Genomic DNA, 22076 nt, shown 5'->3' on the forward strand with positions numbered 1-22076 from the left:
AATACATTAAATTTTTTAAGCTTTACATTCAGTCACACTTGTGTATATATTACATTTGCTTATCTGGAGCAAGCTGAGAGCCCAGCTGTAGAACAGAGATCAAAACAGGATCTTAGCCACTGTTTTATTGGTTAGAGCTGTTGTAAGGTAGCATTAAAAAGTCTTTACTAACTGGGGAGCTGAGAGGGTAGTTATTGCTAGGTTGGCTTTAACTACAAGAGACGAAATGGGGATCCATGGCAACAGGTGACTCGGAATGCACTTCAAGATCTGTTTGAAAGGGCTTGCATTAACGTAAAGTGCTTATGACTGCTGGAGCTGGCTTGAAGCCTTTTAGAGCCGTTGTAAGGGTGACACCTAGTGGCGATTATTTGCAGACAACAAGTCGTCGCCATCATTTACCATTACCCTGTAGCTGTCTCACTGGCGTCTCCGAATAACCATTTTCACTTGTGACAAACAAATCTTGATCATCTGAAACAATCTAACGATAAAATGTCTTTATTATTTCTCAGGACGCGGACGAGCGCTTCCTCATACGTCACCGACAGGCGACCAATGGCAGCGTTCATTTTCAGAGCTTACCCACCGCGAGGTAGAAGAATGTAAATCTGCACAGAGGCTTTTCTTTGCTGGTAATCATCTTATTTGGCGACACAGTGCAGGGAGGACTTCACTGAGAAACAGTATTTCGGATGAATGAGACCTGCATGTAGCCGTGTGCTCGACAGGTGTAGCGTCCTTGTGCTGTTTTTCAGGAAATATTTTAGCTGCTGCTTGGGGTGACAAGCACATCGTGCTCACAAATGACTGATCCCCAGCAAAGGTAAATAACATACAGGAGGGAGGGAGTCTCTTAAAGGATTTTATTTATTTCTCATTTATTTACTCAGTGGACATACACGAAACTTTTGGTATTCATTTATTTCAGTTGGAAAGCGATCTGGGTTCCCTTTGGCCTCATTTTGCTGCCAAACCAGTTTCTGTCATGTTTATTCATTTATTGTCTTAACGGACGAATCCCCGATTATTGTAACCAGATTGTCACGTCATTTTATTTATCGTCTGGATAAAGTAGAAGAGCAGCATACAGGAGAGAAGCTGCTTTGCCATAAACATTTCTCGTCGCGTTAATCGTTAACATCTGTCTCGGATTTGGGGTCTTTAACCTCATCAGACGCAATGAAAAACACTGCCAGCGGCCCGCTGACAGTTTGTTATGTAGTGCGTGTCAAAAGCACTTCACTACAGTCTTTTTTTGCTCTAGCGACAAACTGAATTTAAGTGTTGCAATGCATCTGATATTAGTTTTAATAATCCCGTCTTTAAACTAAACAAAAGGAGGAGGTCTTGACGTGACGTCACCATAATAAATCAAACGGCTTATCTAGGCACGAGCGTCACCATTTGTGCACATTATACATTAAACGCATGTCTACTGCAGTGTCAGTGCACTATGACTTCATAAACATTGAAATGGTTTTAAAGACAAAAATCCTGAGGCAAAGTATTATAATATAAATAAATAATATATATATATAAAACAAAACAATGATGGCAAAATTAATTGTAGAACTACATGCAGTCAGTCTGCTATCGAGCACCTTACACATGTAACACAAAAGAAGTTTAATGTCTGATGTTTTTTGGCCTTTGTGGTTTGGCTGTGCATCAAATTGACTGAGTGTGGTGCTGTTTCATGTAGACATGCTCTAACTTGGACCTCGCAGCTGTGGAGACATTATCGCCATGAAAGGCTTCAGCTCCAGATTGGGCTTTTCGCTGGGCTTCATTTTGGGGGCCTGCAGTACGTACTTCTTCCTTCACCAGGTGTGGTTTGAGAGAAGTTATCCTGTTCTGTCAGGAGCTCAGGAAAAAGTCACTGCTGTAAGGGAGAGGCAAACCAGCTGGAGGAAAGAGGGAGCTGCTCTCATCAATCTGCACCTTCCTCACCGTACAGGTGCGTTACACTCATTTAGCTCTATGAATAAAAGTTTTTTTTTCTAATTTAATAATAGCTTTCACATATTTACAGTGCAGGAAACATTATAAACTCATGATTGAACTTTGCCTTAAAGTTTAGAGATTGGTTTACAGACACAACAGACTTGAAATAGCAGAAAGTCTACTTTAGACTGTATAATGATGATAATACCTATTGTGTTTTGGACTGTGATGCACATGTGGAATTTTTCCACTATTGCTTTCATGGTACTTCCAATTGGCAAGGCCAAAATGATGACAGCTGAAAGAATGTGGAAGGGAACTAACTGCATATGTATCCAAATGTGTTAAGTAGAGTGGTGTGACTTGTAGAATGACAAATGCAACAGGTCAACTGCATACCAGTTAACACTGCTATATACTGTCGTGTGTCCCTCCAGATGAAGACAGCCAGGTGGCAGATATGTTGTATCAGAAAGTACGTGTTCTCTGTTGGGTGATGACGGGGCCGTATAACCTACAGAGCAGGGCCCAACATGTCAGGGCTACCTGGAGTCGGCACTGCAACATCGTCGTGTTCATGAGCTCTGTGGACGACCCTGACTTCCCCACTGTGGGCCTGGGGACAAAGGAGGGCCGTGACCAGCTCTACTGGAAGACCATTCGAGCGTTCCATTATGTCTACGAACACCACGGGAATGAAGCAGACTGGTTCTTAAAAGCAGATGATGACACCTATGTGGTGGTGGACAACCTGCGCTGGATTCTGTCCAACCACTCCTCCGAAGAACCAATCTATTTTGGCAAGCGCTTCAAACCTTATACCAAACAAGGTTACATGAGTGGGGGAGCAGGTTATGTACTCAGTAAAGAAGCCCTTAAAAGATTTGTGGAAGGCTTTCGAACCAAGGTTTGCACACACACGACCCCTGTGGAAGACCTAGCGCTCGGTCAGTGTTTGGAGAAGATGGGTGTTCTGGCAGGAGATTCCAGAGACACTTTGCAACGAGAAACTTTTCACCCATTTGTGCCAGAGCACCATCTTACTGGCAAGTTCTCCAAGAGCTTCTGGTACTGGAGCTATTGCTACTACCCAATTGTTGAGGCAAGTCCCCTTACATTAGTTTTATTTTTGAGCGAGTAATAGTGAAATGGGCTTACACATAGTGGTGGTAAAAAACAAAGAAATCAACATTTTCATACAAAGGTTATTTCTAAAATCCAGTTCACAGACAGCGCTTAGATAAAGCAGACAAACAGTGAGTGGATTAACCTTGTTAGAAAGGGGCAAGTTAGGTTAGGACGTCATGCTGATGACAGACTGAACCTCAAATTAGAAATCCTTTAATGTCATTAGCTTATGTCTTCCATTCAAGTGACAGAGGTCTTTCATTTAAAAAAGTGTATACACTTTTTTTATTAGTGAAAGTTACACTTATTGTCACATAGGCAATACTGTTTACAGTCTTTAACTGAAAGTAGTTCAAAGACTGTATATTAAGTGCTAACACTAAAAAGTTCCTAATTTAGAAAAATAATCAAATTTTGAATTTGATGTCAGACACATACAACTTTCAAAAAAAGTTGGATCAGGAACGTGTTTGCTGCTGTGTGGTATCATGTTTTCATTTAACAAAACTGTTTGAGGACTAAGGAGGTCAGCTTCTTTGGCTTTGAAAGTGATAGGTTTTACCATTTTGTTTGATATAGAAAAATGATCAACAGTTCAAGCCCTTCTTTGAATTTTAGTGTCATACCATGCCAAACTTTTTCAGTCGAAGGCGTATCTGGACTTGTAAGCTACCCAGTTTAACATTTTAAATATGGAGACATGAAATCAGAATATTGGCAATATTCTGACTGAAACCAGGAAGGCTTTTTCTTTAAAAACAAAAAAAAAAACCTTCCTTTGGATGGCAACATAATTTGCTCCAAAATTTGTGGACTCATTGGACACACATACTGTAGCAGCCAATTAGCCAATCACATGGCAGGAACTCAGTGAATGTAGGTATGTAGGCCTGATCATGATGACCTAGAGACTTTCAAACTGACTATCAGAATGGGGAAGACGGTTTCAGATGGACTGGCCTAAGTATTTCAGAAACTGCTGCCCTACTGGAATTTTCCTACATAAACATCTGTACAGCTCACATAGAAAGGAGAAAATATCTAGTGGGAGGCAGTTCACTGGGTGAAAATGCCTTGTTGATGTGGAAGTCAACGAAGAATAGCCAGATAGTAACTCAAATAACACTTGTTACAACCAAGATATGCAGAAGAACATCTCTCAACGCACAACATCTTGAGCCTTGAAGCAGATGTACTAGAGCAGCAGAAAACCACACTGGTTGCCACTACTGTCAGCTAAGAACAGAAAAATGAGTCTCGCACAGGCTCATTAAAACAATCGGGTGGTCCGGTCAGAAATTGCCATAACAACATGAAGGTATGATCCCATCCTGCCTGTCTCGCAGGAATATTCTCTTGGCACACTTGGCACAGCACCAACTGAGCATTGTTTAAATGCCAGAGCCTACGTTACTATTATTTTTTGACCATTTGCATCCCTTTATCACCACTGTTTCACCACATTACAACACCGTTGTAATGTGGTGAAACAGGAGATTCAAATCATGGATGTGGAGCCCATGAATCTGCAGCAAATGCATGATGCTGTCAGCTTCATATTGAGAAAAATCCCTTAAGGCAGGTCTGAATGCCACTAGCAAGGTAAATCTAATGAAGTGGCTAATGGATGTATATTGTTGAGCATTAATGCTACCTTCACAGTAATCCAAGTTATCAAGGGTTGAGGAAACTACTTTGAAAGCACAGTTTTACAAATTACAGGTGACGCCATGCTTAAAAAGGTTGAATAACGAAAAGCTACGCTTGGCACAAATCTAATATGATAAATTAAAGAGTAAAGTGGTTAAAACTACTTGGCTCAAAGAGTGTTGCAAAACGTGACCACTTGTTCATAGGTGATACTTAAAGAAACTGATAAATAAGTAAATAAATTATCCAGCTATTCAGTGGAAAGTTTGCTTTGATTTCCAGACCAAATGTATGAGTGAAACATAAGCCTTTCCAAACCTACAGTTCATCTAGGGTTATCACCCCAAGCAGGATTAGTCAGTTAACCAAGTAACTGATTTAATCACGCCCAACAGCTTCTCTGAACATGTCAAGGAATAATCAATAACCCTGACCAATTTATATCTCATATATATTTATTTAGAATCGAATTTAAAAACTGTTGCCTTATGTTTTGTATGTTTTACTTTGAATTAGAAATATAGGCATTGATTTAAATGAATCATCAGAAGAGTACCGACTAAAATAAATGAATATGTGAGTATCTAACACATTCAAGTTGTGTGCCTGACCCTTGCAAACAATAATTGAATTGGAAAAAAGAAAGTGTTCATTTTAAAGTAGATGATTGCAGCACAGACAATGTCCTGTCAACAGAGGGGAAAATTGGTCAATTTGTTGCTGATGATGCAACTAATCTATTGTACTTTGCAATTAAAATGAGGCAGGTTCATTACTGATGCTGTCAACTGCTGTCTGCCTGAGTATGGAGCTGCTTTATTCCTGTTTTTTAAAAAAAAGGGTAATAAGAACATAAATGCACTTTTAATATTTTTAAGCCACAATTATTATTTTTTCCTCAGACAATGAAAAGGAAAAACTGTGATGACGTGTGACCGTTTATGAAAAGTATATTCCCTTGTTCTAGTATTTTATTCATTTTATTCATATTGTTCCAAAGCATAGCATTTATAAAATAAATATCCGAATAGTGTAGTTCTTTTCTTATTAAATCATATATATGCTGCCCTGTTTTTGAATACTGTGCTCACTACTCTTGTATGGTTAGACAGCTTGAAATAGTGCAAATATCTTCCTGAGTCATTTTGCTGAGATGCAGGCTTAGAAGCCAGTATAACAGTTTGGAGGAAACAAACTAATTTAAAGTAATATTTTTGTATTGTTTTATATAGTCTGTATTTATATTGTGTATTTATTACTAACTGTGCTCCAATTTTAACTCTAAAAAGAAAAAAAGCTAGCTGTGAAAAAGCTAACATCCAAGAATTCCAATGTACTGCTTGCTGCCTGTGCAGATGGCAATCTGTCTTTCACCCTGCCTGTCTCCACGTTTGGCTGCTTGTCTATTGGTCTGACGTTGGATTTGTACACTGAATTGATAGCAGTAATCTCAACAAAATCCTTTTTGCATGAAAAAAAGGTTCCTGCGTAGCACTCTCTCTTTTCTTTGGACTGTATGTGGTTATTTATCTTAATTAAATCCAATATTTTGTTGAAAATTACATTTCAGTTCAGAGATCTAAAGCAGAGAGCGTTGTACACTTTGTACAAGGACGATTACTGATCATGTTCTCAGGTGTGGGCATTAAAGCAAAACTCAATGGTTTACAAAGCAATGACTATCAATGTGATTATGGATGGTGACTGCTACTTATATAGTAAAAATATGAATACTTCAGTGTTAATATAATTTAAGTAAGTTGCTTTTTATTGTTCTGTGTGTGGTTTATGTTTTTAACCTGCGTGCTATTCTTCCTTAGGGTCCGCAGTGCTGCTCAGACCTGGCTGTATCGTTTCATTATGTTGAAGCAGAGCTGATGTATGTGATGGAGTACTACACCTACCACCTAAGAGCATATGGTTATATTCCACGCTACCAGCCCTCTTTACGTCATGGTTTGAATGTCAGCCCACACTCGCAGACGGCTGTAACAGCGGGACTTAAGGCAGTTCAGGGGGTGAAGGACGGAAAGAATCGCACGACTGTTGCCTTTTCTCTCAGTGGAAACCAAACCAAAGAGGATACGGTGACAGAGGAAAAGGAGACAGAGAATTTAAACTCCCATCTCACTGTGAACAGGACTGCAGTCGAATAAAACACTGTATTGTATTAGCTGTGTTGTGTTTTAGATGGTACTGAATGTGTTTTAACTGCAGTGCGTCTGATCGCTATCAGAAACTACATCAGGAGCACCTGTGGCTACTTTCCTTCTGTGATTAGTCAAGAAGAACTGTGGTGAAAAGTATGACTTTCTCAGAAAACCCTTTTACTGTGCACTAACTAAACTCTTTTCTTCTGACAAAGCTTACATTATATTCCACTGAGTATGACAACATGCGTGAGTTGTTAAAGATAAGAGATGTTTGAGTGGAGGCTACATACGTCTCAGCTGTGTTCAACCAATATGAACATCTGGTTTAGCCTTAATTATATTTGATGTCATCAGTGTTTGAATTTATTGTCACAGCCAATGTGCTTGGAGTTATGCAGGAAAAAGCAATAGATGTATGACATTTATTATTAATTGTGAGTAATTAATTAATTTGGCATAAAATACTTCAAGTTAATAAATTAATTTTTTTTTAAATTACGTTTGTAACTCAAGCTAATTAACACACGCTTTAAAACCAGAGTCAGGATGTTTGAAATGATGTTTGTTTCAGAAATGCAAAATAAAGTGTTTTCTTTTCACCTTTCAGAGTATATTTGAAACCCCCTGTCGAACTGTTTGAGCACCTGATTTTATTTAACCCAACACTGTGATTGAACATTATTGTCTCAACATGAGACAACAGCTTGAAGAATCACCTAAACAACGAGGGAAAATGCACCAACATTTAAATGAATGAATTATGTATAAAAAATTACATTTATTTTGAAGTTTAAGAAAAAGAATGACATGATAAAGAAATAGAATTTATTACTTCTAATTATGCTTTGTCTCCAGATAAAACCGTACATTATGCTTGGTACATTGTCACTTTCATAAGCCGGGTACAGTGGGAATCACATGTGTTTTTTCGTTTCCATCAGACATTTGGTTTGCTGTTGATGTTCTCGGTGATATTCTGTCATTGTAGCCAAATGAAAGTAACTCTCAGTGTCTACAGTCCCTGAAGTAACCTGCAGAAAAACAAAACAAAACACATACATGGACATAAGTACTCCAAATACACTGTGAGAACTACAAGTAGAGATTTACTTTAAGAAATGAAAAGCATACAGCTGGTGTGCATAAACCACTCCCTTTTAAAACGCCACAAGTCTTCCGTACTTCTATGTCTGAAATCAGTTTTATCCTTGATTATGCAGGATGATCATTATCTTATTTTTCTAAACAGCTGACATTTGGTGATGTCTGTTGAAGAATAAGGAAGAAGCGCTCACCTCAGCCTGCACTTGTTGAGAAAAATGCCCCTCCTCTCTGGATACTCTCTCCTCCAGGGACCATTATCTGTAACATATACATAGAAAACATGAATATGAAAGGCGACAAAGCTAAAAGGACATGGATATTAGACATTTGTCATACACTCACCAGTCTCTGCGTTTCTCCGTCCCATAAGTCCAATAAAAATGTCATCCATCTCCCCTTATATATAAAAAGCAAAATGCAATATTTTATGACAATTTTAAACAGTCGTTTTTACGCCATAAGTAAATTACAAAATCTTACTTTTTTGGGGTGGTTGTTCAGCGTCAGCCTCTGATGAAGAAAATAAAGCAAAAACAGAAGACCGGTGAGATTTTCAGAAACATTGCATCAAATATTTCATTCTTTAGTTTATCGCTTCAGCATTACTGTCATCATATATATATATATATATATATATATATATATATATATATATATATATATATATATATATATATATATATGTATTAAACTGGGCATGTTCGCCTGTTCAAAACACTCACCTGCACTTCTTCTCCCCATCAGACCCACAAAGCTGTCATAATCCAAGTCATTATATCTCTTCAGGATGTTCCGCTTAAAGTTCTCTAAGCCTATGGTCTGCTGCAATAATGAGAAGGAAAAGAAAAATCAGATTATTCTAAAAGATGTTCTCAGACTCTGCATTACGCGCCCGGGAACCTACGTCTGAAGTTGATCTGCGCGATCCGGGCTCGTCGCATCTGCACCGGCTGTAGCGAAATTCCATGACGAGGAAAAAAGTCACCAGTAGCAAACCTCTTCTCATCTTGTCGGTATCGCCTGTGCAAAAACAATTCGTTTTATAAGGTCTTTTCGTAATGGGAAAATTCATTGCATTTTCATTAAGAAACCCACTGCGCACAAGGCACGATGCAATCGGTGCGTAAAAACGCACAATTTACTGTTCGCAAAGTTAGATTGAAGATAAATTTTCAAAATCAGTAAATAACAGATTCATATTGATCAAAGACAGAAAAATATGAATAGAGTAGTTTTACGCAGTGTTTCTTTCTGTTCCTTTACCAAAGAGTTAAAGTAAACCTTAAACTGTCTTCTTTCTAAAACAAGATAACAGTTTAAATGTTATTTTAAAGATCATTTTTAAGCATTAAGACATGATTTTTAGCTTTTACCTGTTTTCTGTCGAGCAGATAATGCGGTTGGCAAGTCAGCTGAGTGCGCCCAAGTACAAAGTAGAGTGGAATCGGCTAGATCCCGCTGTGAGAGCCAGTCAGGATAAATGAAGCGTCTAGGCTTTGCGGTAATAAATAATAGCTGGATACCTGCGTAACGCCAATCAGCAGCGTAGGTGGAGTACTCTTTTATCACGTTGCACTGAAGGCTACAGAGCCTACTCATTGATGGTCATGATGATGATGATGATGATGAGAGCGTCTGCCCCCCGGCCCCCGCAACTCCTCACTGCACACAAAACACGCACACACCCTTTTAAAAAGAAAAAAAATAGGGAAAAGTTTAGTATTCGTGACGAGGACACATGTTTGTTTTCGTGGACTGAAGCACACCACTGAACATATTTGGAAAAAGATGAGGCTATACCTGCAGTTGGTTTGGGGGGGAAAAGATATAGAAGTCAATTAATTTTACAATTTTAATGGCTTTTAATTTTACATCAACATGGAATTTTTTTAGGAGACAGAATATAAAATATAACATATATAACTGATCTCTGCCATGGTTTGAAAGCAAGACTTATATATGTTTAATATCACTGGGTAGAAATATTATCAGCACAACCATTTTTAGAGCCTATACACGGTGAGCTGAGCTTGGATAGACACATCTTCATACCAGTCCTGACACAATGAGTAACATGTTATTCAGACATCATTTGAAATTGTTTTCATGCTTGCTAAATTCTCTGTTAAATGGTGTTTGACAGGTGGTGAGATGAAATGTCATCACCTGACAACCACTGAGGGACTTTTTATAAATTTTTTGTGAGTGAAAAACTGCATGGGTAAAATGCTCAAGAACTGCAATGTGCTACTTTTTCAAATTAATTCGACATAGCCTGGAAATTTAGTATATACTGTCAGTATTCACAGAAATCCTGAAACGTGTTTAAACATGTTTAAACATGTTTTCACCAGCCTCTGAAAAAGGCTCAAAATTAGTGCAAGTACCAAACCTATAATTTTTCTTGCAATTACACAAGCAATTAGACTTGTTTTGGTGTTTGTTTCCGCATTCAGAATGCAAACAAGCATAATTTTTCAGTAAAGCAAAGTTTGAGATTCAAACTGTAGTGCAGGCAAAGGGAAGTAATGCACATCAATTACTGTGGTCTGGAGATTTAGGACCGATGTGAGAGGGTGTGACGCTGACAACAACGCATTAAGCTGGAATCCAGATTGTGCCTTTCACATGTTAAGAAATGGCTTCCCATTTCCATATTTGTCTTGTTCCTGTCTCTAATTGTGCGGGGATGGATTGGGGTGGGGATTGCAGCAGTGCAGGGGTCCGGGATGGGAGATCAGTCAGAAGTGGGGAAGTCATTAATTGCGTTTTTGCATTATTGATGAGTGTTTCTTTCTTATCTCCCCTGGTAATCAAAGCAACTCAGTAACACAGGGAAAGAGTGCCAGTGGCTGTTTTTCCACAGCATGCAATTGCAGGGAAAGCTTCTCATTTAATGATAAGGTGAGTAGATATATTGTATCGATTATGTTAGCCAACACTGACATCCTGCTACAGATGACATTACAGGCACATATCTTGCATAGTGCTGAACAATAATGTCTTGTATCTTTCTGCTTTATAACATTTGGAAGTCATCCAATCCTGCCATCCTACTCAATACCAAACCTGTTGCACTGTCATTATGTATGAGCTTCCCTCAGAGCTGCAGACAGCTGGATAATCTCTAGTCCTGACAGGTCAGCTGGACCTTCACAGCTGGCTCAGTAACAGCAGGTAGACCATGGTGGCTATAGGTGAAGCAGTATATAAAAGAAAAACAAAAACACAGACCAACACCATGATGAGATCATTTTATGTGAATGCATTTGAAACAGTGTTTCCATGCATGCCAAATTTCTGTGTTTTTATTATAGTGACTAATCATTTGGCCAACTAAATTCATTTAAAACTCTTTTTGCAGCAGTTAAGTGTTGTTAAAGTTGAATAAACCTCTCATGTAATCATGTTCTTCTATATCTCACAGATATTTATCTGAGTATAAAGTGTGGGACATCCTTGCCCACCTAAAATATCCTCGATAATTTAAAAAAACCCCATTTTGCCAATTGATCCTGCTTTTTCTGCAATGCTTATTGAATTAACAGGCTGAATAGATAGAGGTAACCTTGCTGTGGAACACATAGAAAAAGAGAATGAGAGAAGGAAAAATGTTTAAAACACACGCAGACAGAGATGGGATAATAATTTCCATGTGTGCGTTACTATGTGTGGGTTTCTTTGGTTCAAAATTCCAACCTGTTTGGCAGCTCATTTTGTTTGGAGGTCCACGTAAGGACATGAGGATAGAGATTCATACATCTGTGTAGCTGCGTACTTGGCAGAGGAGAGCAGCACATAGAGCGTGGAGTACAGTCACACTCCTTTTGCTCGCCTTTCTCTTTAATGGAGCTGCCAATCATCTGTTTGTGCAGGCTTTCATGGCCTGAAAGGGAAGAGGTTCACAGTGACGCCACAGCCCTTATATGGGAGTGATGTTGTGAAAAAATACGGGATCAGATGGGTACAGAGGAGCTTATTGTGTGAGGCTGAGAAGAAGGAGTGAGACTGTAAGTGTGAGAAATTGCAGGGTGTACATTTAGCTACAAATTACTGCGTGTATGCTGGGGCCGGATTTACAGATTAGAGTCTGTGTCCATTGAGTCCAAAGGGTATTCTACAAGTGTGAACGCCTTCACACACTCAGCAGCCATCCCTGCTGATCACTGTTGCTTGTGGCGACGTATAGACGAAAATAAGCAGATCTAGTCTCTTCTCCACGGTAGATCATAAGACACACCTGTCAATAATTGAGTTAATGGGCTTTTAATCCAGTGGGTGATTTTAACTCAGACTGCACTTTATACATCTCCTTGAGGCGTGCAAAATGATTTTGATGGACCCTGTTTTTTTGCACCCACTCTTTCCTGATCTCTGACTCGCGAGGTCCTGAAGTGTCACTTCCATCTAAATGTTAATTTGAAGGCTGCTTGTTTAAAACTGACATGGATGTTGATATGCCTTGAAATACTATTAGCATAAGACCATACCGGGTATGTGAGATTGTGAGCTGTGGTGTCTCGAAACCAAAAATCAGTTTTTTTTCTCAGTGTTTTCCAAAAGTGTTTTTCTGCTGTCTTCTTGTCAACAGGTTTTTTTTTTCTTCTTTGTCCTCTTTAATCTTCTTTCAGTGACAGTGGTTGGCACTGGCCTTCGGGAGAAAATAAGACGCTCTGGTGCTGTTTAGCCTCTTGAATCACTCTTTTTTAGATTGGTGAACTTTTCCTTCTGACTCAAAACAGTATTTTGTATTGATCATGGAGTGAGAATACTCTCGAAGACACATTCACATCCTGTTCATCACAGACACAATCGCCGTCTCTCACGTCTCATGCCTACCCCCCTTTTTTTAGTTAATAAAATGTGTGACATCAGACGCTCTAGTTTTAGAAATGTGTTTTAAATCAAACACATCAGGAACATAGAAAGTTTGTTATTGATGATGTGGTTTGTTTTTTGCCAAAGGGGGTTTACTTTTTAAACTTACAGTGGATTATTAAGCACAGTCTTATCAAACCTAGGATGATTTTTCATTTTCACTGCCGTGATGAATGCCTCTCTTCCTCTGTTAGGGTTAGATGTTTTTGCTTCATGATTTATGCCGCTGCCAACTTTCCAAACCTTTTAACTGCTCCTATTACCACTCACAAATTTTCTTTTCTTTCTTTTTCCCCACTTTTTTTTTTACATTTGGCTTTTGTGTTATTGGGTAAAGAAAGTGCAAAAGAGCAAGGCTATATTTACTGTAATAACAGCAAAGAGCTGCAACAAGTAAGAAACCTAGCTGACTGAATATTCACTTAGACCTCAACTACATGTGTATTCTTTGACACAAAAACAGAACTGGCTCTAAATATCTGAGCACTCTATGCATACAACACCCACCCAGTGGTGACTGAAATCACCATTCATTCTGTTAACCTTAGCTTTAAAACTGACTTTATACCTATTATATAAGCTTGAAACCAGGCTGAAGAAGCAATAACTTGAAGTAATGTCATGTGCTAAACATCATCTTTTTTATTAAAATCTCTAAGCTGAACCGAACAATTTGATTGAAACACAATTTTTAATGTCCACCTCTGTTTTACCGTTCTGTTTTTCTGTTTTCATCTGCATCTCGCTCCATGCAGTCTCTATTCAGTGTTCAGACTGGCTAGAAAATAGACGAGTTGCCAAACCAACCAATGAAGAGGTTAAGAGAACAGGCTCTTAAACCACTATTTTGGACTGGGAGGTGTGTCTTTTGGGGCATGTGGGTAGATGATGGTGATGTAAAATGTAGTTCACAGGTCATTACCATGATGCCTCTGAGCACCCACAATGCAACAGAGCTTCCATCACACCTGCGTATAAAAGTGAGTGAGTGTGTTTTGATGTGACCTCTCTCTGGAGCTTATTTTATTTTGTCCGTGGCCTGCTCATAAAATTGTGTCAAGAGCAATTACGGAAATACAAGATCAAGCGAGCAACATACTGACTGAGGCAGAAATTGGAAATCATGAAGCAGTTCATGCATTATTCACCCTCTGATTCAGAAATTTTGTTATTAAGTGTTTTATTGATGGTGGATGTTTGTTTATCTATTTGAGCAAAGTTTCATGTCCATATTTGGAGTAATGGCAGCATAAAGACAGAGTGTATGAATGCACAATTAGCAAATAAACTGCCCTTTTTTTCCACTTGGGATTTGACAGAGACCCTTGAGACACTGGGAAATTTCCCAGGACAGTGTCGGAAATAATCTGGACTCATTGATCTCAGCTCTTTTCTGTAGCAATCACCACAGCAATCACCACAGTCATTTCCTGAATTAGTCCTTTGTTCTTAATTTGCTTATGGGGTCAGCTGCTTCAAAAATAACACGCATAAAAAGCTTTGAGGTGTGTGATCCTCTGCAGACCGATGGCTGCTTTGACCATCCTTGCCAAAGTTCAAAATAGTCAAGGAATGACAAGTCTAGACCAAACATGAATCCTGCATAGCAGTAACTTCAGACAATAAAATTACTTGCCTATGAACAAACCTCTGGCATTTGTTTGTTTCATGTGGTCTCTTCACAGGAGACCAAGTCAATGAAACACATTATTCATGGAACACTCTCTTAATATGTTGCTCCTGTTTTATCTGCAAGAAACAGCTGTTATTGCTTTTATGGAGTGAGGGTCAGCTATTGATCAAACTGACACACCAGGATATCTGTGTTTCACTTGAAAGGAAACCTGTAGCAGCTATTGGCAATTTGTTTGTGTTAGCTCATGTTGTGAACCCAAAGAGAATTCTCCTGGCTCTGTTGGATTGATTTAAGGTGGTAGTAATTGTTATTGATTTTATAAAAGTAATAATGACTAAAAATAAAATATAGATTAGACACATTCACGAAAGATGCACTAATCAATATTTAATTTAATTTAATTTAATATTAACAATTGATAAACTAATGTGAATGTTGTAGTGACAAACTAGGTCAGGAACGACTCTGATTTTAATAATGTTATTTTGTACCATCTATGGTCATCAGCAGGTCAGATGACTGATTGATGGACTGCAAACTGAAACCATCACTGTGATCCATTTCATTACATGAAAGCCGAGCTTCTTCAGCTTTGACTTCATTCTTCTGAGCCACCACTGTATCATCACCTGGATATTTTCTGTCATTTTCATCAAAAATACAAAACAATTTGTGGCTCTTAACAGAACTTCAACTGTCATGATAAAAATCCAGTGTTATCATTGTAGTCTACACTCTACCCTCTACCATCCTCAGATCTGGATGGACTGTTGACCACAGTTTGCTGGCTAACCTATCAAGGTTGACTAATGCCACAGTTGAGATGAACAAACTGTCGTTCTGGCTATTTAACATTCAGTCACTCACCAGCATCTCTCCTCTATTTTGTGATTTGCTGAGTGCTGTGAGTTTTACTTGACAATAATTTTGGACAGCTGAATCGAGGTATTTCTCCTGGGATTGTTTACCTCTGGCTGGCCTGTACACTTGGTTGTAGTGGCAGTCTAATTCTACAACAAGAAGTGGAAAGTATCCTCTAAAACTATTCCTCATTATCCCTCATTTAAGGCTATTGTCTTACAAATCAGCGGGCCTACTCCCAGTAGACACTTACTACAGTGTACTGAATGCCCAAGCTAAATGAGGTCTTTGTAAATTACTTTGCAAATTTAGTTTGTTCCATATCCTCTAATGCTATTTTACCCGGAGATTTTAATATACATATGAACACCGTCACTAATCCTCTTATGAGTGACTTCTCATTTGGTCTTTGTAGTTTTGTAACTACTAATTTATTGATTTTCCAACTCACTTTAAGGGCTATATTCTTGATCTTATCTGTTGGTGTTGTTCCGCAGAACTGTATAACATCTGATCTTCTCCTGATGAACAAGTGTTTTTGTTGTTTTTTGGTTTTTTTTACAATGATGCACTACACAGTTTTCTGAATACTTTTGTTGCTTTGAGAACTCTGACTTTCTCATTCACTCTGCTCCCTGTTTCGCACTGGAATCACACCAACTTAAAACTGCAATCAAAGAATATGGAATATTATGCGGCACTAATTAGGTCTAGTGAAAGGAATACTGTCGCTGTTTTCCTTGTTTTATTGTACAACACCCTTCAGCCACCAATTTTCCACCACAGTTTTACTGCAATGAGCAGTGTAATACTTTTCTGGCCTTTTTCAATACTAAGGTCAGTAATATTCATCAGCAGCTGTCTCTGCATAATTCTACATATAGTACACTGTATGATTCCCACTTTTCTTCCCCTTCTAGTGTCAAACTCATGAATTTTGAGTACTTGTCACATTGACCCAATATCTGGCGTTATTCCTTTACCTCTTAAGAAACCTGGTGCAGACAGTTTAAACCTAAATAATTGTAATCCAATTGCTAATTCACCTTTACTGTCAAACACTATTGAAAAAAAAAATCTGTTGGTATACAGATTTAGTTTAACATTTCTAACAATCATCTGTTTAAACAATTTCAGTCCAGTTTCTGCCACTCCACAATAAAACAGCAGCCTTGGTCAAAATCACAGATGGTAGCTGATTCTGGGTTGTTAACTATTCTTGTGCTTCTCGATCTGCTTGCTGCCTTTGATACAATCTCTCATATTCTCTGATATTCTTTTAAAGAGATTAGAATCTATCAATATTGTTGGCACTTCATGTGCCTGGTTTAAATTATATCTCTCAGATTGTAATCAGTATGTACAATTTAAACATTTCAGATAACAAGTTTGCCCAGTTGTCATTGGTGTTCTCCAGGGCTCTGTCTTAGGCCCTCTTCTATTTATTATTTATCTTTTGCCTCAAGGTCACATGACTGCTTATGTGACATTAAATTGTGGTGGTTTGCTAATTTTCTCAAATTAAACAAAACAGAAGTCCTAATTGGAAGCAAAACTGTTTTGGATAATTGTGATAAATTCTCTCTATGTATTGCCAATTCTGTGGTTGCTCCAAGGTTAAGAGTTTAGATGTCGTTTTCAATAGCTCCTCAAATACTGAAAAACAATTTAGCAATAATATCCCTTGGTCTGCATATTTCAACTTACACAATATTAGTCAGCGAAGCCCCTCCTTTACAGCTAACAGTACTGCTATACTTGTACATGCTCTGGTTCCATCTCGTATTGATTATTGTAATACGATCCTCTCTGACTTATCAAACAAAATTTTCCATACACTTCAACTGGTTCAAAATGGGGCTGTTCTTGTCATTACGAGAACCCCATCTGTAGAAGATGTTACTCCTGTCCTCCAATAGCCTTATTGGCTAACTGTAAAATATCACATTAATTTTAAGTTTCTGCATCTTACTTTCAAGTATCCCTATAAAGCTCCATATTTCTTTGATATTCTGCACATTGCCGCTCCTTCCCATACTCTGAGATCATCCTGCGCTGTTACTTTCATTATACCACCTGATCGACTGACCACCATGGATATTCCAACTCTTTCCTGTACCGCACTTGCAATATTGATTCCCTCTCTATTTTAAAGCCAGTCTTAAAACACATCTGTTCAAGCTTCTCTGTTCTGTTTGATTCTGTATTGTTTCAACTATTTAATTCTTTGTGTTGAACTATTAAATTCTTTGCGTATGCATACTGTAATAAAAAGTTTTACATAAAACTTTTCCTATTTTTCTGGATGCCATATTGCAAATGCTGACCTCACACTCTCAGTGAATCATCTCTTCTTTCTTATATATTTCCTTACACAAGCTCAATAATAAAAATATGCTCTTATCATCTGATTATTGAAAACAATATTAATGTAGATTTTACTCTAAATTTACTCTAAATTGACCAATTTCAGGATGCTGGATAGAAACCTGCAGATAAAAACTCAATAAAATAAGTACACTGTAAGTTTTAAGATTGCTGGGTAGTTGCTATTGTGGCTCGGCTCACTTGTGAGCTTATCACCCAGTATCAGTAGTATAAATGTAATCCTTTTGGCAAACCCCAAAAAACAGTCTGTGTTTTTGATCTTCAAATCAGCGTCTCTACAATCAAATTGCTGCAGTATGAAGTATTAGATTATGCTGTACTGGGATTGGAAAATAATTGTAATATCATTAAGTTGGCACTTTGTTAAAGATTAGAACTGAAACTGCCAGTTTAGAGCATACAGCACGTTTAACGTCTGTGTGCACCGTGTGAAGACAAAGGGTGCCTTTTGCCTTTAGTTCACTCATTTCTAAATTTTGTTTATACTTTGAATAACTGAATTATACGTGTTGCTTTCCTCCTTCAAACATGTTCAGTTTCTAAAAAATATGTACAATGTGTGTGTTCTAATGTTATTTTTAATATCTTTAAAAAAAAGTGAATACAAGTGAATAGACTTTTAATGTCGTTGTAATGAAGTGTATCAAAACAGCTGGCGGGCAAGTGGAGTTCTAAATAAAGTCATACCACAGTTCACAAAAATGCCATGGCTGTTACTAATATTTGGGCAGCAGGACTGAGTTATAAATGCCCAGTGTCTGCTCTGAATGTAATGGCTGATTAGCTATGTGAGCTTGCAAGTGTAATTTTTGAATGCTCACAGTACGGCATTTAAATGTTTCTGTTCAGTGATTGTATTTGAGTAAATCTTGTTTTGTTGCTTTCCACAGACACACAGAACGTGCAAAAAAGCCCAACCAGCCCCACCCTCACAAAACACAATGAAACACTTGTGCAGGAACACACTCACACATAGAGATGACTGATGGCCCAGGGCTCTCCTCTGTAAATGACAAGTGCCATCCATAACGGGTAGGCAGGGGTTGGTAAAGTGATTATGTTCATAACACACAATGTCCTGGTAAACACAGCTGGCACCACGTCTGTCAGGCTAGACATGAGAGCCAATCGCTCAGTCCATGTAGAATTACTGATTGTGTTTTAGGTTTGTCTTAAGAGAGGGTTGTCATTGACATGGCAGATGGACTACACCTTTATTCCACCTCACTTACTGGAGAAGCTGACTGTTTAAACGAGAGGATGTCAGAGAAAGCCTACTATGATAAAACCTGATAATATGCCAAGAGGAGGAGACTTCAAGTCTATTGTGAGCATGGAGTGCACATTAAAAACTCATTAGGCATCACTATCTGATACTCACATGCATTATAATTCATTAGAAATATGGCAGCACTATATAATGTGATTTTTATCTGTCAGTTTCATCTTCTGATTAGAATGATTGTAGTGTGGTTTGCTTATGATAATACACTGTCCATAAATACATGGTCAAAGGGAAGTGAACAAAGTGAGCAACACTTAAATGCTGGTTAGCAATTTTGCAACATATAAGAAAGGGAAATAAATATTATTGGTGTAATCTAATGCTTCACAAGTGAAACAGATCCATAAGCGATCTAAAAGGGCCAACATGATAAAGCAAATGACAAAAATGTTTTTCCAAATCTTTATTTCCTGAAATAAAAAGACATTAAAGAATCTGATAGCTGATTGTTTTCATTCAAATACTAAATACTCAAAACACAAGCACAAAAACCCCCAACAACAACTGATAAGGTTATATTTTAAATTGCATATTAATATTCACTGGGAAATATTTAGTCAAAGGACAGTAAACATGTATTTTCAATTGTAATTTGTAGACATATATTTATTTATTGCTTGTTGACTTATAAGAACCTGATTTTAAAGGGTTTTTTTGCTGTTGTCATGTCAATATTCCATCTTTTTTTGTTCTCAATAAATCTTTTTAATTTGTTTGTTTGATCTGACTGTTATGCAGCACTAGATAAAATACAAAGTTCTGAAGTATACAAATAAATCCTAAATCCTGGTACACACATTGTCAGTATGTGGGACAGTTAATGGAATATGTATCTATATGTCTATATGTCTCTCTCTCTCTCTTTATATATATATATATATATATACAAATATATATTTATTTATATATACACAAATTCCCCTCTCGCCCTTGCGGGGGGTCTATCCTTCAAGCTCAGGTCCTCTACCAGAGGCCTGGGAGCTTGAGGGTCCTGTGCAGTATCTTAGCTGTTCCTAGGACTGCGCTATTGTGGACCGAGATCTCCGATGTTGTTCCTAGTGCTCCGATTACCACTGGGACCACTGTCACCTTCACCCGCCACATCTTCTTGAGCTCTTCTCTGAGCCCTTGGTATTTGTCAAGTTTCTTGCACCTGGGTAGCATAGCGGTGAGATTACACACCTTTCGACAGGAGGGACACCAGTTCAATTCCCGCCTGGGTCGTCTGTATCCAGTCCTAAGGCTAGACCCCCCCACATGCTAAGTGAGCCTACTGCATGCATGAGAGCTAGAGATAAATGCGAAGTCGTGCCAGCTCGGCGTGTGTATATACATATATTTATAGAGAGATGTATATTCTAATGTGTTAAACATCATTTTCTATCAAATTGCTGTGAAAAAAGTATTTTCAATTAAAACATTGGCCAACCTTCAGTCTGAAAAGTGGCCCAGTCATCCAGAATAACTTTAAACACCTGTGTGGGAAGGATGCTGGAACAAAATGGAAAGAAGGACGACATCTGCCTTTAATGTGGAATTTGTGATTTATTTAACTGACATGCTGATTTAGTGAAGTCAACTTCAATTCTTTGATGCTGGGTTTTGGTTTTAGCTCACAGGCTGTATATAAAAGACTGATGTCACCAATTAGGTTGTGGACAACTTTCTAAAAATGGACAGGACGGCGAAGAGCCAGTAGTGGATTTGACTGAGAAACTCTGTGCACTCATGGTGTTGACTTTTGAATCATGAGACACCCACAATTTATCCTTAATTTTATATAAATATGAATATAATTTGGAAAATCATCATGTTATCCTAAATAAAACTTGAAACTGAGCTTTTATTGATGTTATAAGTCAAGTTACTGGTTCAGAGCAACTTGTTTTCATTCAATTCAGTTTTACTGATATAGTGCCAAATCACTACCACTGTTGTCTCAAGGCTGTTTCAGGTAATAGTGGAAAATTTTCTAGGAAAAATTTAGGAAAAACATTTACAACCGGCAAATGAGAACTCATAAATATTTTTGATGATTTTTGTGATTCTGGCTTCAAGGCTCTTGAGCAGCTACTTTGTGTATGGTGAGATGCTGCAAGATAAAAATATAATATTAGCCACAAATATAACTGATTACTATCTGAGCACATGTATTTGTGTAATGATTGTAAACAGTGCTACCAGTGCTGATTTCAGTCAACTGTTTGTTCTCTCCATGTTGTTCAGGCCAAGCTTCCCCACGAGTTTGAGCATAATTTAAAGATTCACAAAGAAATCAAGATTGAGATTAAACTGGGGGAGCTGATTGGGGTTTTTTAGGTCATTTTTAATGTAATGTAATAATAAAGCATTTGTGGGTGCTGTTGGTGATAGTTTTCATTAAAGGCTATAATATACAAAAATTGTTACATGGCTCATTTGCCTTTTGGGAAGCATGGAAACACTGCTGACACCTTAGAGCTAAGTGTAGCTCATCAGTAGCTGCCTGCCCAATTAGGTGTTGCTGCTGGTAGAGGTCATAAGTGCTCACCAGAGGTGCCATTTTAAATAAACGGTTGATGAATAAAAAATAACAAAAGTAGCTTTGCACCAAATCTTACATCTGCCTGCAGTCATTGTAGCCTAACTGCTCAATGGTCATTCGTCAGAGGTGGGCATTTCCAGAAACTTCACTGTAGGAGTTGCCCCTTGCTGGCAGTTGTCAGATTGAAAGAATCCACATTTATGGCACGTTTCAGAGTCATGTCAGTCTGTAATATACAGTGGATTATATAGGATGTAGCAATTCATGTGAACAATCAGGAAACTAACTTCTAGATGTTTAGGTTGCAGCTTTTTGTGGCTTTATATCAAAAAACTATACATTTTTCCACTGACAGTTTTTGGCAGGATTTATTAATCATCCGCTTGTTTATTTATATGCTACACTAGACACCAAGACACATTTATGATATTTGGCTTTAACAGCTAAGAAAAGGAAAACAGATGCATGACAGGACAGAAAGATAATTAGTGAGTGGCTGTCACAACAGGATACAGCTGAATG

General features: G+C 38.0%; 2 protein-coding genes across 3 annotated transcripts; one reads left to right on the forward strand and one right to left on the reverse strand.

Annotated features, from left to right (window-relative positions):
- The first annotated feature begins 380 nt into the window (after positions 1-380).
- Positions 381-7340, forward strand: c1galt1la (core 1 synthase, glycoprotein-N-acetylgalactosamine 3-beta-galactosyltransferase 1, like a). Its single transcript, XM_013273122.3, has 4 exons — positions 381-826; positions 1706-1960; positions 2385-3049; positions 6546-7340. The coding sequence occupies exons 2-4, from the start codon at positions 1750-1752 to the stop codon at positions 6879-6881; spliced, it is 1212 nt and encodes a 403-aa protein (XP_013128576.1). The 5' UTR covers positions 381-826; positions 1706-1749; the 3' UTR covers positions 6882-7340.
- tac3a (tachykinin precursor 3a) lies at positions 7018-9613 on the reverse strand. 2 transcript variants are annotated; one of them, XM_005478084.4, is made up of 7 exons: positions 9356-9613; positions 8887-9002; positions 8705-8804; positions 8463-8492; positions 8325-8378; positions 8174-8240; positions 7018-7909 (listed from the first exon to the last, which is right to left on the reverse strand). In XM_005478084.4, exons 1-7 carry the CDS (start codon positions 9579-9581, stop codon positions 7891-7893), a joined length of 612 nt encoding a protein of 203 aa, XP_005478141.3. In that variant the 5' UTR covers positions 9582-9613; the 3' UTR covers positions 7018-7890. The 2 variants fall into 2 exon arrangements, with proteins under 2 accessions (XP_005478141.3, NP_001298271.1); NM_001311342.1 differs by lacking the exons at positions 7018-7909; positions 9356-9613 and having other exon boundaries at positions 8170-8240; positions 8887-8988.
- Positions 9614-22076: the final 12463 nt, after the last annotated feature.

Source organism: Oreochromis niloticus, linkage group LG20 (assembly GCF_001858045.2).
Source record: "Oreochromis niloticus isolate F11D_XX linkage group LG20, O_niloticus_UMD_NMBU, whole genome shotgun sequence".
Classification (NCBI taxonomy): domain Eukaryota; kingdom Metazoa; phylum Chordata; class Actinopteri; order Cichliformes; family Cichlidae; genus Oreochromis; species Oreochromis niloticus.

Excerpts from the sequence above, each read along its gene's own strand:
- tac3a (XM_005478084.4), bottom strand. The coding sequence starts at position 9,581 with ATGAGTAGGCTCTGTAGCCTTCAGTGCAACGTGATAAAAGAGTACTCC. Across the intron at positions 9,003-9,355 it reads ATCTGCTCGACAGAAAACAG|GCGATACCGACAAGATGAGA; the intron begins GTAAAAGCTAAA and ends GTTTTTGCACAG. Across the intron at positions 8,241-8,324 it reads ACGGAGAAACGCAGAGACTG|ATAATGGTCCCTGGAGGAGA; the intron begins GTGAGTGTATGA and ends TATATGTTACAG.
- c1galt1la (XM_013273122.3), top strand. The coding sequence starts at position 1,750 with ATGAAAGGCTTCAGCTCCAGATTGGGCTTTTCGCTGGGCTTCATTTTG. Across the intron at positions 1,961-2,384 it reads GCACCTTCCTCACCGTACAG|ATGAAGACAGCCAGGTGGCA; the intron begins GTGCGTTACACT and ends GTGTCCCTCCAG. Across the intron at positions 3,050-6,545 it reads GCTACTACCCAATTGTTGAG|GGTCCGCAGTGCTGCTCAGA; the intron begins GCAAGTCCCCTT and ends ATTCTTCCTTAG.